We start from the raw sequence: 15,341 nt of genomic DNA, 5'->3' as shown, positions 1-15,341 counted from the left end.
TAGGAAGGGACTTCAATGGCCATCAATTCCAATCCAAAGGAATCTCCAGCATCAGGTATAACAAATGGTCATCTAGCATCGGCTTGCAGACCTCTGACCAGGAGGATCTTTCCAGGTGGTCCATTCCACTTTGGAACAGCTCTACTTGTTAGGATGCTTTCCTTTGCATCAAACCTAAATCTGCCTGTGGCTTCTCCTTCAATTCCATTTCCTCTCCCACACTATAGCCCTTCAACTACTTGAAGACAGCTACCATGTCCCACTGCTTCCCTCTCACCCTCCTCAAGCTTCCCCTACCTCAGACTTAACATTCAGAGTTCCTTCACCTGATCTTCCTATAACATGAACTCAAAACTGTTCACCACCTTTGCTGATAAGCCACAGTGTCCAGAGGAGAGTCATAGTCTTAAACTATAGTGCCCAGATGTCACTGAACACAATATTCTATATGTCATCTGACCAGGGTAGTCAGAGTACAGACGGATTATTACCTCCTTATTCCTGGCAGTTCTGCCTCTTCTGATGAAACCTAAGATTTAATTAGTCTTTTTGGCAATCACATCACATTGGTGACCCACGCTGAGGTTGTTGTCCACTAAAACTCCCAGACCTTTATTCGATAAATGTCTCTCTCATATTGCCCCTGTGCCGGTGATTTTAAAAGTGGATTTCCAAGTGACAGTTGGCTCAGCAGTCATGCAGGTGCTTGAGTCTTAGAAGCCTAGACATACATAGCCGCACCTTTTCAATTCAATGAGTATTTATTATACATCTGCTCTCTGTAAAGAGCTGTGCTGGCTGCTGGGGAAGCAGAAAAACTGACTTAGGTTCTTAGGTTCTCCCGAGAGTAGGTGGGAGGAGAGATACAGTACAGATGTACCTCAAGTAAATATAATTTGGAGAAGGGTACTGAGCACCACAGGACATCAGGTAAAGCTTCACATATAAGTCTTGGATGATGCATGCAATTCTAAGAGGTGGAGCTAAGGAGGGAGTACATGCCAGGCATGGGGGGATAGTCTAAGGAGTGGAAGTTTTTAAAAGTGGAAGGCAGCATATTAAGTAACTCAGAGCCGTACTGCAAAGGGCTTTAAATGCCAAACTGAGAGCTCTTTTGGTGGTGGCAAAGAATCAGAAAGAGGTGCTGCCCATCAGTTAGAGAATGGCTGCTAAGTTGTGGTACATGAATGTGATTTTAATGTGCTAGAAGAAATGAGGAAGAGGATGATTTCAGAGAAACCTGGGAAAAATCAAAGGATGCAGAAGATAATGAGCAGAACCAGGAGAACAATTTCCAGGTTCTGAATCCAAACTGCACAGAACAAATCCCCTTAATAAAAGGATTTGTTCTGTAAAGCTTGGACTCAGGCAAAAGGGTGCACCCAAGGACCTAGAAGGCCACATGTGGCCTCAAGATTGCAAATTCCCCACCCTGATATAGTTATAAATATAAAGAAAAGCTATTCTGAAAGACTTAGGAACTCTGATCAATACAGCAGCACTGATTCCACAGGACTCAGGATGAAACATGTTACCCAACTGATAGAGAAATAATTAACTCAGAATGCAAATCGAGGATTTTAAAAAAAAATTGGGATATGGCCAATGCAGGAATGTTTTGCTTGACTGTATATTTGTACAGGGGTTTTCTTTTTCTTGCTTTCTCAATTGCTGGTGGGGGAGAGAGAATGCCTATCTGAAAATAATTTTCTTTAAAGAAAACAGCTGAGGCACTTGTATTTTATTTTAGAGGCCATTGAAGATTTTTGGAAGACTGCTTTGCCAGGCATGTGAACAGACTGGGGAAGGGAGAACCTAGAGACAGGAAGATCAATTAGCAGTCTATCACAACAGTCAGGTGAGAGATGGTGAGGGCCCAAACTACACAGAAGCTATGTGAGTGGGGACAGGATGGATACGAGATGCTATAGAGGTAGACTTGCCAAGATGTAACTGTTTGAATATTGGGGTGGGGTGGGGGAGGTGAAAGAGAGGGCTGACTTAAGGATAACTCTAAGGCTACAAACTTGTAGAACCCGATGGTTGCAACCACAAGAAATGACAATTATATTTAATTTTGGGTATTTGAGAATAGAGTGTGCCTGGTTCACTGACTACCTCTCTCATCCTTTGAAGCTGAGGTCATAGGGAGGTCCCATCCCAGGCAATCAAAGTCACTTCTGTCTCTAGGCAGGAGCAATCGAGGGAGCCCTAAATGATTCATTCACTGCTCAGACCCCACTGAGCACTGCTGGTCCCAGGTCACAGGTTTCCTGAGTTTCCCTGACTGGGTTCCGATTTTGCTGTCCTGCGCTTAAGTCCACCCCTTGCAATCTATTTCTTCAGTTCATGTGATCAGGATCCTTCCTTCATGCCTATCCCTTCAGTCCCTTTGAATTTGTCCTTAAACCTGTGTTCCTGAGACTAATTACCTGGTATTTGTGTCCAGTCTCTTCAGTACTGACCATCTTGGCCCCTGAACTTCTGCTGACATCCCTGCTTTGATACACACTGGGGCCTTTCATTTCTACTACTCGCACCCTTCCTGTCTCTCTGCCCTGTAGATCAACAGCCCAGTCTTTTACATTTCTTAGCAGTACTATCTGTGTTCATTCTTAGAGTAACTAGCTCCCAGTCCTGTGAGCCCACTTAGATTTCAAATCCCACCCTGCCTGTCACCAGAGCCCCCATTACCGTATAACTATTAAGACAGCTAATCATAATCATTAAACACACACCATCTGAAAAGATACCAAGATAAAGGACCAGGGATAGGTGGCTCATTGGGGGCCTGGGAGATCCCTGAATGATGGTGGGACCCAAGGGGCAAAAAGAAAATGTGGTACAAGGATAGTACATCAAGAAAGATCAAGAAAATGGCCATCTAAACAGGTTTAGGGTCAGAAAGGTCTATTTATCTTTTTTGTCTCAATTTGGGGTATGTGCTTTTGTGCTCTGGCATGAAAGATTAACCCTACCCTCTATTGCTTTGAAAAAACTTCATCTGTGTGAAACTAGTTACCATCAGTTTCTCACGTGGGAAATGGCAACATCCTGGCAGCAGTAGATGTAATCATGGTTCAGCTACCAAGGGGTCAGAACTGATGGGTCACCATGAAACCAGACTACGCAGGCAACACCTGATTGCTGGTTGTATAGGGAGTATGTGTCTGCTTCAACAACTAGAGTCTTCACCAAAGACCCTGGAACCAGAGTTCAAGTCCCATTCAAGATGCACAGTATCTGTCAAGAACACTGCCCAATGTGTGTTCTGGATTACTTTGTGTCAAGGCCCCTCTCTGGCTATTGGCAGCTCTGTTTTTTCTCATGATCCTTAATACCGTTGGGTAATCAAAGGGAAGCCATTCATTTTCCTTTTGTTTTCTTACACATTCCCCACGAGGTCTGAGAAATGGGAAAAAACTTCGTTACCCTAACAGCAGCACTCATGGTTTCCATTTTCTCATGCCCCTCGTTTTCTAACTCCCTGTAATCTGGCTTTTTATGTCACCACTTAAATGAATTTGCTAGTGCTCTCGATTACTAAACTCAGTGCCTTTTCTCAATCTTTGGCCTTCTTGAACGCTAAAGCTTTTGACACTTGCTCATTCCCTCTTCTTGGATCCTCATCTCTGTGGGTTTCCCTCCCTTCTTAATCCTCCTCCTTTCTGACTGCTCCTTCTCACTCGCCTTGGATAGGGGATCATCCATGTCTAGTCCCTTATGGGAGGGTGTCTCCCAGGGCTCTGTCCCAAGCCTTCGTCTACTCTGTATATACTTTCTTGGTGACCTCACCGGATCGTAGCCTCAAGCTGGAAGGGACCTCGAAATCCACCCAGTCTTAGGGTCCATGATATTATGGTTTTAAAAAAACTATTTTGATAACTCTATTTCAAGATAATTGTTTTCTTTTGTAATCCATTTCATTTTTTTTGCATTTAAAAACATGATTCTGGTAAGAGTTCCACAGGCTTTCCCAGACTATCCCAAGGAGTCCAGGACCCAGAAAACTGAGGCTTAGGAAAAAGAACTGACTTGGTGAAGGGCATTCAGATAGTAAATATCAAAGGTAGGATTCCAACCTAGATTTTTTGAATCTTTGGTCGGCACACTTCCCTTTATATCATGCTGCTCACTGACTCTCACAGGTTCAATTTTCATCCAGTACGAATGCCATCTGGACATTGGTGGTTGTGTGTCTCAGACAAGCAGGCTTTTGAGGGGATGATCTAATGACAAAACTTCTGGCCAACAGCATTGGCATTAAACGTTTATTGTGCATCTGTGTGGGGGGCACAGTGCGACACTCTGGGGATACAGAGCGGGATAAGAGCAGATATTTTTGTACAGTCAAGTTGGAAAGACAATACAAATATCACCTTACATTTGGGTAGCAATTCACAGGTCACAAGATGTTTTTGCACAGATCCTCACAACGACCCAGTGACAGGCAGGGCAGGTAGCATTATCTCCATTTTACAGACAAGTAGATTGAGGATCAGAGAATATTTACCCAAGGTTACATGGCTAGTAAGCGGCAGGGCCAGGGCATATACATTAAAAAATCCAAATACAAGGTAGCATTATGTTAGGTGCCAAATAAATAATACAAACAATAGTAAAAATAGACTCTCACAACTGTAAGAGCCACTTCATACATGAACAGGAACCAACCCTACAACGTCCTTGATGAGCAGTCACCTAGCCTCGACCTGAAGACCTTCAGTGACAAGAGACTTACTGCTTATCTGCAGTAAGTGCCACAGGAGTTCAGAAGGATACTAAGCATGGGAGTAGTTGGGGCAGATTTAATGGAGGATGCACTAGCCCTTGAAGGGTCATATCTTAATAAGCTGAATAAAAGGGAAAAGGCATTTCAGGTAAGAGAAATGGTATGGGCAAAGGCACAGAGGCGGGAATTCAATTAGCTTCCATTTGTAGCGTGCTTTCAAGTTTACAAAGCATTTTCACATGCTCCAAAAAAATTCCTGATTAAGACAGGGCAGGTTCTTCTAATCCCTATTTTACAGATGAGGAAACTGAGGCTGAGAGGTGAAGTGAATTATCTAATGTTACAAAACTGGAAGGTGGATGAGATTTGAAACTAGGCCTTCGCCTCCAAGGCCGGTGCTCTTTCCACCACACCATAATGCAAGAAAGGTTGCTGAGGGAATCAAGTGGAGGCCAGCTTGGCAAAAGTCTACAGGAGTATCCCAGAAACAGGGAACTCAGAAGCCACTAGGCCAAAATGTAAATTGACAAGAATCCCCTCTGAAAAGGACTCCAATGAGGAGAATCCATCACCCGAAGGTGATGCCCTTCCACTGCTGGGAAGCTTTTTCCTTACATTAAGGCTAAATCTGCCTCTGCAATGTCTACCTGTTCCTCCCAGTTCTGTCCTTCAGGGCTGGGCAGAACAAGTGAAATCTCTCTTTCACAAGATAACCCTTCAAATACTTGAAAATAGCTATCCTGTCCCCCTTTAATTCCTCTTTTTCAGGCTAAATACCTGCACTCAGATAACACACTCCCTACTCTTCTCATCATCCTGGTCACCCTTTTCTAGACATACTCCTATGCGTAATAGCAGAAGAAAAGGTTTCAGAGGTAGACAAGGGCCAGATTATCAAAGGCATTTTATGACAGAGTATGATGTGTAGACTTAGTGAGTATGGAACCGAATAGTATCACACTGATCCATAAGTACAAAGACACAAAATTGGACTGGATAAGTGAGGAAATTAGAAGCACGAATTTTATCACAAAGAGCGCTAGCTACATTAATTACAGCCAGTAGCTACTGTAGTTCCAATTACTCAGCAAACCAGACAGGTTCAAATTCCAAGTTTCAGGGAGCACTCAATGGAAAGAATGTGAAAAGAAAAACCCTAGAACCACAGACTTCTCAATTTAGAAGTGGAAGAGGCCTTGGAAGCCATCTAGGCCAAGTAAAGCCCTGGAGCTGAAGGGATTTGTTAACTGCCAGGATTAGAACTCATGCTCCTGGACTTGAAATTCAGCTAAGTTTCCTATGGCACAGCTTAGAGTGGACATACAAGAGGGAAATATCCACCTGAGTCCACAGGCCAGTTTCCTAAACCTTAGTTCCTGTTGGTCCTCCTGGGCAGCCTACCCTCTAGTCTAGAACCCAAAAGAGGTGCTCAAGTCAAGAACTCTTTCAGAGCACAAAAAAGAGACTCAGACTTGACTCTTGCCTGACACTATCTACGTGACCAGAGAAAGTTACAAGTTCTCAGAGTCTGTTTCATTTATAAAACTGAGTTAATACCTCTAGAATCTACCTCACAGGACTGTTGTGAAATTCAAGAGATAATATGTGTAAAAGTGCTCAACGTATTATATCACTGGTGGCTGTTATTACTAGAGGAAAAGCCAGCTGTTGCTTTTCCCATCCTTGGATTTAAGCAAATTCAACATCCTCTTCTTTTCTGGTGCTTGATCTCCACTTTCTCTCAATACATTGTCTGTCTCTAAAAATACTCTTTGTCTCTTTAAAATACCCCTGGGCATCACCAGCTCAATAGACTTAACTAAGGCTTCTGCAGTCAGCCAGAGTGAAGCATCTGTATTTGGAAGTAACCAGAAATAAAGTTGGGTGGGCAGGGTCAGCTAGGTGGTGGCTTAGGCAATTGAGTGACAATGTGGGTTCTAGAAGACATGATCAAAGTGATGATTTAATTCAAAAGCCTTAGGCAGGAGATATTTTTCAAAAAAGAAGAGTACAGCCTAGTGCTTCTCGGAGGATGAGTTAATAGGTAATTGGTTGCAACAGATAGCCTCGGAGGGCCTCAACTATAGCAGGGCAGCAGCAGCAAGGCATGAATTGGAATTGACATGACTGAAGGTCAATCAGCAACGTTAACACTGGTTTTGGTGTAAAACAAAGCAAGTCATAGATCCACAAGCTCACCTTTAATACTTTTATAATACTATATGGAATCTAGCCATAGCGTGAATTTTCTGGGGCTTAAAAAGCTGCAAGAGTGACTGAAGCTTTGCTAACATTTATTAGAGCCAGAGTATTACTCTTTAGTGTGGATTTTCTCATGAGAAATAAGCTCTGAACTCTGTCTGAAGGCTTTCTGTTGTTCATCATATTTATACGGTTTCTCTCCAAAATGAATTCTTTTATGTAAAATGAGCTCGGAGCTCCATCTGAAGGCTTTTCCACATTCATTACATTTACAGGGTTTCTCTCCCCTATGAATCCTCTGATGAACAATTAGATTTGAGGTCTGACTGAAGGCTTTCCCACATTCATTGCATTCATAAGGTTTTTCTCCAGTATGAACTCTCTGATGGGTAATAAAATGTGAGCGCAGTCTGAATGCTTTCCCACATTCATTACACTTGTATGGTTTCTCTCCACTGTGAATTCCCTGATGTATGATAAGGTTTGAGATCTGAGTAAAAGCTTTCCCACATTCATTACATTCATAGGGCTTCTCTCCACTATGAATTCTCTGATGTTGAATAAGTTGGGTAGTACCCTTGAAGATTTTTCCACACTCATTACATTTATAGGGTTTCTCTCCACTATGAATTCTCTGATGAAGAATAAAGGTTGAAATCTTATTGAAGGCTTTGCCACAATCACTACACTTATAAGGTTCCTCTCCACTATGAATTCTCTGATGTCGAATGAGGTGTGAAGCACACCTAAAGTTCTTTTCACATTCATTGCATTTATAAGGTTTCTCTCCAGTATGAATTCTCTGATGCCCAATGAGGGATGAAATCTGACTGAAGGCTTTCCCACAGTCATTACATTTATAGGGTTTCTCTCCACTATGGATTCTCTGGTGCTGAATGAGGTGTGCGGTTTCTTTGAAGGCTTTCCCACATTCATTACATTTGTAGGGTTTCTCTCCACTATGGATTCTCTGGTGTTGCTTCAGGCCTGACCTTGCTGTGAAGGCTCTGCCACATTCGTTACACTCATAAGGTTTCTCTCCACTATGAATCCTCTGATGTACAATAAGGTTCGAGGTCTGACTGAAGGCTTTCCCACATTCGTTACATTTATATGGTTTCTCTCCACTATGAAATCTTTGATGCACAATAAGATATGAGGTCTTACTAAAGGCATTCCCACATTCATTACATTCATAACGCTTTACCCTACTGTGGATTCGCTGTCTTACAGACTCTGGATTCAGGCTAAAGTTGTGATTATATTCATCATGTCTCTGAGCTCTCCCTCCTGTGGGAGCTCCTTCATATGGAACAGGGAAATCCTGCACTGTCAGTCCCATATGTAAAGGGAAGTTCAGACTACAGTTTCTCCTATAATCGCTATATTCATGACCTCTCTGCTCTATAGAGACTTGGTTGGGGCTTATACCCATAATACTGAAACCTCTCTCCTGGGATAGGGTACAACTCCCTGGGTCACCTTGCTGCCTCTCTAACCTGTTTGCACATGTAGAGATATCACCAAAGTCAAACCCCTGAGGAATGGCCCATGGGAATCCTGCCAACAAAGTCCATTGTGATGAAACGTCTTCAGACATTTCCGGCTTTGAAATAGGCTCCTCCTCATTCTCAACCTTAATGCCATCACCTGAAATGATCAACAAAAAAGATAAATAAAAAATAAAGATTAAAAAAATAAAAAAGATAAATACGGAATGAATGCCACCTCTTCTGTATGCTAAAATAAAATTGCTATTCTAATCTCAATCAAAGGGAGAGTACAGGAATTTAAATTTAAAGATAGATGCTTACACAGATTTTAAAATTATTTTAAATACATATTTAAATTAAATATATGTATAATTTAAATTATAGCAAAAATGAAATCTCATTTAAAATGAGAGGAAAGAAGTGAGGGGAAGAAGACTGATTACTAGAAGGGGTAAGGTCCCTCCCACAGGATGGGAGCAGATAGAGAGCCAGACTTTGAATCAGGAAGCCCCTGGTTCAAGACGTGCCTCAGAAGTGTCTGAGCACGCATAAGTCATTTAACTTCGTAGTGCCCCAGGCACCTCTCTAAAATTATAAAATACAAATGAGATCTGCATTGGAGGAGTCCCTGTGCTGAGCTTCACCAACCAGTGAAATCACTGGCCCCCAAAACCAAAAAGGAACAATAAATAGTGAACATGGAGCTCCCATAGAAATGAGGAGAAAGGGTCTGAACTGACAGTGGAGGTGAGGTTAAACCCAAAATAACCAAGGTGTAGGGATCTTTCAGGTAACTGCTGCCTACCGTCTCCCCCTATAGTTTCCCTGCCTCCTACCCCACCCCTCAGGACCTATTTCCTTTTCCCAAGTTCACATATCTTTCCCTCCAATCAACCTGCAAAACAAGAGATTTGACATTTATACTAGCTACCTTACTGGATTATTGTAAGGAAAGCACTGTGTGAATTTTAAAGTGCCACTAAAGTCCTAGTTCGATGCCAGCCACAGGCTAGGTCTGCTGTCCAGAAACTAACTGAGCCAAGTATGGAGAGGTTCATCCTCAGTAAGATGGGTGATGAACTTCCTGGAAACCACCATCACAAATGAAAGCATAAATTGGTCACCACAACTGCGAAGCAGTGACAGTAGAAGAGTGGAAGAAAAGAGGGAAAAAGGTGCTAAGAACCATATTTTGGGGATTATAAACACTAAGTTAGCAGCTGGCACACTAAATGTACTCTAAAGAGAAAGATATTGATTCTGATGATTAGCATTTCCTACAGAAGTTTAAATAATACAAATAAGCTGCTACCAAGAGGCAAATTATCTCCATCAGCCAAGGCCATCACTGGTTTAGAATAAAAATAAAACACACACACGTGCGTGTGTGTGCACAAACATTGTAGAGGAGAATGGTGGAAGATTATGAGCAGTATCACTTCACAAAACAGAAAAAAGCAGAGTACAGTGGCTAATCAGCATGCAAGAATTTGACATGACAGCCAAGTCAGAGTCTTTGTTTCCTTCTATTTAAAACTAGGATGGGACGTGGAGGTGGGAGTTGAGATTTGGCCTCTATGTTCTTTTCTAGTTCTAAGCCTATCTATGATCCTATAAGAGGTATGGTTGCCACAGACACAGAGTTCAATGGAAGAGGGATTCTCTGTGTGTCCAAGTCTTCTGGATGCTCCTGTTTGTAGATGATGCTGTATTGACTCCTCAAAGCTCTAGAACATTTCAGCTTCTCTTAACTCAAGCCATTATCACTCAAAAGGATTCAGGCTTAATTATTAACAAAGGAAAACCCGAATTGATGGGGAATGACTCCTTTTTACTATGATGTGCAGTATGATGGACAGCTCAAAAAGCTAGTCCTGGAATTGAACAAGAGGAGGAAAGCAAGCTATATTGTCTTGGGGAAACAGTGATATTTTTAAGGAAAATCAGTTTCTCCCTAGAACAAAGGTCTATCTTTTTAACAACATTCTCCCAGGGCTACTGTATGGCTGAGTCATAGAACATAACCATCTCTAAAGTTGACCATCACCCACCGAGTGGTAGAGAGAGACATATGATCAGAATGAGTAGATAATAAATGCATTACCAATCAAGAATTATATGAGACGCAGCATAAAGGATGCCATCACAGAAATGCATGATCAGAAAAGGTGGGTTTGCCCTGTGTCAAAAGCAAGGCAACTACTGATTTCTTCTTGGTTTGTTCCATTGGTATCCATAAAATGAAAGGTGTCAGGTGCAGAATTTACAAGAGGGCATGGAGAAGTGGCATGGGATGGGGCACAATCTGCCACATTCATGGAGGAAGTGACTCCATTTTGATCAGCAATCAGATGTTCATCTAGTCAGTGTATCAGAGACCTATTTAAACACTTACGTAACACTGTTGCATTTTATTAAATAATACTTGAGTATTTCTGCTTCTACATTCATTAGGCAAACTGGTCTGTAATCATTCCAATATTACCTTTACCAGGTTTTAAGATCAATACCATATTGGTCTGACCAACAGTGTCAGGACAGCACCTCATCTTTCTCTGTATTTATGATTATTTCTTCTTAGACCATTTGAAACCGATCAGTTATGATTCTATCTGGGCCACGTGATTTTTGGTGAAGCAATTCTCAGACGGCTCCTTTTATTTCTTCTGCAGAAATTAATAATTGAAATGAGTAATTTCCTCTTGTAAGATCAATTTTGATACTGTGTATTTTCACAGATAATGATCTATTGCCTTTGAATTCCCTCATGTCAGAACATAACTACATGCAATATTCCCTAATAAAGTCCTTCATTTCTTTTTGTGTTCTTGCAACATCTCATCTCTTTTTCTTTGAAATTCTGTTTATTTGCATTTTCTCTCACCTTTTAAAAATGTAATTTGCTAATGGTTGCCAATTAAATGCTTTTTTAAAAAACTAACTGCTCAATTCAATCGTTGTTCTTCCTAAACTTCTTCTCAACTTCACAATCTCCTTATCCTCAGGTTTTTCCTGCATAGAAGTACTTGGCATACTGTGAGGCAGGTCAGGCCAATTATAAACACCAGTGGCTCCTCCCTATTGCCTCCAGGAACAAAGACTAAATGTTCTGTGGATCACTCAAAGCCTTTCATAACCCAGCCCCCTCCTACCTTTCCCATCTTCTTATACCTTACTCCCAGACTCTGCCATCCAGTGACACTGGCCTTCTGTCTGTTCTATAAACAAGTCAGACCATCTCTCGACTCCAAGTATTCTCTCTCGATTTCCCACCATACATACTCTCTCTCCTCCATTCCAACTACTGACCTCCCTGGCTTCAAGTCCCAAATAAAATCCCACCTTCTACAGGAAATTTTCTCTAACACCTCTTAATTCCAATGCCTTCTCCCAGTTAATTATCTATTTGGCTTGTCTGTATATATTTGTTTGTATGCTGTCTCTCTCATCAGACTGTAAGCTCCTTGAGAGTAAGGACTGTCTTTTGCCTCTTTTTGTATTCCCAGCACTTAGCACAGTGCCTGCCTGGTATATAGTAGTTGCTCCATCAATGTTTATTGAATTGAAATGAATTGGTTCCCAAACATACAGCAGATCCATGTTGGCTAAGGTATCAGATCCAAACTTGACTGATTGGCTTTCAAGAGTCTGCATGATTGGACACCAAGTGACCTATGCCCCTTCACTTGCCACTAATATCTCCTCAAGCCTATTTGTACTACCAGGCCAGTCTCACTATTGTCATTCCAACATGCCATGCTCATCCTCATTTTCTTTTTGCCTTACTGGACCCTCCCACCTGCAATACCTCATCCTTCTCCTTCCCTCTCCCCAATACAATTCTATCCAACCAAAAAAGTCAAATTCCTATCCCATTTCCTCATGAAGCCTTCTCTATGCTCTCTAGTGTTTTTGTCAAGAACTTTTTCTGTATCTATTGAGATAATCATATGGTTTGTCAGTTTTGTTATTGATATGGTCAGTTACGCTGATAGTTTTCCTAATATTGAACCAGCCCTGCATTCCTGGTATAAATCCTACCTGGTCATAGTGTATTATTCTTGCGATAAGCTGCTGTAATCTTTTTGCTAATATTTTAAAATTTTTGCATCTATATTCATTAGAGAAACTGGTCTATGATTTTCTTTCTCTGTTTTGACTCTTCCCGGTTTAGGTATCAGAATCATATTTGTATCATAAAAAGAATAAGGTAGGATTCCTTATTTGCGTATTTTCCTATAGTCTATATAGAATTGGAATTAATTGTTCTTGTAAATCCATCTGGCCTTGGAGATTTTTTCCTTGGCCTGCCATTAAAGGCCGTCTAAAATTGAGCACCAACCTCTCTTTGCCCCAGTCCACCATGCTGCTTCTCTCCAGGCAGCCCCAACTACGCCTCATGTCCAGGTTTCAAACTTGCTCCCTCCCTTAGCTCTAGTTCCTGAGACATCCCTAAAGGCTGAGCTTAGTGTCAAAAATCACAGAGGTGGGAATGACCATGGGGTGTATGGTTGACCAGGAAGAATGCCTGGACTGGTCGGGACAAACAGTTTAAGGGAAGAGCAGCAGAGAATGGTGGCAGGAAAATAGGGCCAGATCAGTGAGGGTCCTGAAAGGTAGGCCTCCAAGGGCTAAAACAACGTCAGTGATAAGCACAAGGACCACATTCATTAATGTATGCAGAGACCTTTATGGCTTCCAGCAAGCTTTCCAGGTCACACCATTTGCTCCACTCTGTAGTCTTATGAGGGAGGCAGTGCTAAGGAGAAATATGCCCTTTCTCTAGTTAAGGAAACCAAGGCTTGGAGAAGCTGGGTGACTAAGTTCACAAAACTAAGTAGTGACAGCAAGGATTTTGAAACCAGGTTTCCTGATACCATCTCCAGCGCTCTTTCCACTACATCCCAGCTGCCTCACCAAAAGATGTTCAATAAATGTTTGCTGAAATTGCATTTGAATGTACTTGTAATTCCCACCACGTATATGACATTTCATTGTTTTCTAACTCTATTTCATGGGTTCATTTCGGTCCCCTTTTGAGAGTGTTAAGTGCCCAGTGTGTTAGAGCTTATGGTCACAAAGTCAGGGGAATTCAGGACAAGGCCAGAAGAAGAGATTCCTAAGGGGAGCCTGGTCAGCTGCCAGGAGCCACAGGGCCAAAGACAACACTCGTCAATGTAATGACCAATCAGGGTATGCCCTCTTCCCTTGGTAAAGAAGTGGGGGACAAGGTGTGAAAAAGGAGTCATACATTTCTAGACACAACCAATGTGTTCATTTGTTTGGCTTGACCATACCTATTTGTTACAGGGGATGACAGGGTCAATTTTATGGGAAATTCTAGGCTCGGTGGATAGAATACTGCGTCTGGAATCACGAAGAGCCAAAATCAAATGCAACCTCCTCAGACTGCGTAACCTTCAGCAAGTAATGTTACCTGCCTGCCTCAGTTTCATCAACTAGACAATAGGGATAATAATGATACCTACTTCCTAGGATTGCTGTGAGGATCAAATCAGATAATTGTAAAGTGCTTAGCACAGGGACTGGCACAGAGTAAGTACTATTATTACTATGGTTGGCAAACATTTAGCAAGGGAAGCAATGATTTCAAAAAGCTGCCCTGACCTGACTTCATCAAGAACAGGTAATATCACTCTAATCTCATTTCCTTTTTGGACAGGATTATGAAATTAATAGATGAAGGGAATGTTGTGAATGCGGTTTTCCGAGATTTTAGTGAAGGTTTTTTAAAATAAAATATACTATTCTTATGAAGACAGAGAGGAGTGAACTAGACGCTAGCATAGTGAGCTGCATTCAGAAGTGGTTGGATGGCTGCACCCAAAGAAAGTCTGGTCGTTAATGGGTCACTGAAAACGTGGCAGGAGGTCTATTGCAGGGGTCCAGGGATCTATGCGGTTTAATGTTTTACTCAGTGATTAGGAGAAAGGCAATGGAAGGTAGAATCATCAACAGGAGGGACACAGAGCAGGGCTGAATTTAACAAGATGAAATTCAAGAGGGAAAATAAATAGGGCATCTTCTGCTTGGGTACAAAAACCCCAACTCCACCAGTACAAGATGGGGGAGGCATGGTTGGGGAGAATCTTGCCTGCCATCCTTCTGGGGGTAAGCTCAATGTGTCACTAGTGTGTTGGGACAGCCAAAAAAGATAACACCATCTGGGGCTGCCCTGAGAAGCTCAGAGTGTCTAGGAGAAGGGAGGTGATAGTACCTTCATCTGGAGTACTGAAATCTATGCTGGGCACAAGGCTGAAGAAGGTTACTGAGAAGCAGAGGGCAAGGGTGAAAGGCCTTGAGTACACACGGTATTCAATGGTTTGAGTGTTTGTTCAGTGTCTTGTGTCAAAACAAAACATCTCAATAAAAACATTTTTAAAAGTAAAATTCGACTTAATTTTAGAAACCACTTCATCTGAACTGACTGAAGTAATGGGGTAAGACACTATATATAGGTAGGCAATATGCTTTTGAGGAGGAAGGGAAGGATGATTAACAGGGAGAGAAAACTGTTGAGCTCAAGAGTGGAGAGATAACAAGCAGGGCTGGGGAAAAGGTCTCATGCTCTACCACCCAGAGCTGGGCAAGACCAAAGGGGAGAATGGAGAAAGTGCCCACACATGACCACACAGCTGCCTGCCATTCAGCTGGCAATGCTCCCTGACTCACCTGCCCAGGTGACCTGGTCCTCTCCATGATCCACACCTTGAAGGTCCGTGATCCATGGCATTGCCCCTTGTTCCAGCTTGGAGATCACATCAGGCTTGGAGATGGGAATCCCTGCTCAAAGGGAAAGTTAGAAAGACATGACGGTTTGGGCTCAGGACACAAAATTCTCCCTTCCCTCCAAAGAATCCCATGATGGGTAGGAGACAAAAGGGAAATAGCCG

At 42.1% G+C, this 15,341-nt stretch overlaps 1 protein-coding gene across 1 annotated transcript in view; it reads right to left on the bottom strand.

The window, feature by feature from the left end:
* Window positions 1-4,257: 4,257 nt before the first annotated feature.
* The window catches only part of LOC140516293 (uncharacterized), a 58,952-nt gene continuing 47,868 nt past the window's right edge, over window positions 4,258-15,341 (bottom strand). Inside the window, exons 10-11 of the mRNA XM_072627300.1 lie at window positions 15,121-15,231; window positions 4,258-8,584 (exon numbers count right to left, since the gene is read on the bottom strand). Coding sequence (XP_072483401.1) covers window positions 7,044-8,584; window positions 15,121-15,231 — 1,652 coding nt within the window. The 3' untranslated portion in view covers window positions 4,258-7,043. The remainder of the gene's footprint in view (window positions 8,585-15,120; window positions 15,232-15,341) is intronic.

Source organism: Notamacropus eugenii, chromosome X, assembly GCF_028372415.1.
Source record: "Notamacropus eugenii isolate mMacEug1 chromosome X, mMacEug1.pri_v2, whole genome shotgun sequence".
NCBI classification, from domain to species: Eukaryota; Metazoa; Chordata; class Mammalia; order Diprotodontia; family Macropodidae; genus Notamacropus; species Notamacropus eugenii.
This window is presented reverse-complemented; position numbering and strand designations above follow the sequence as displayed.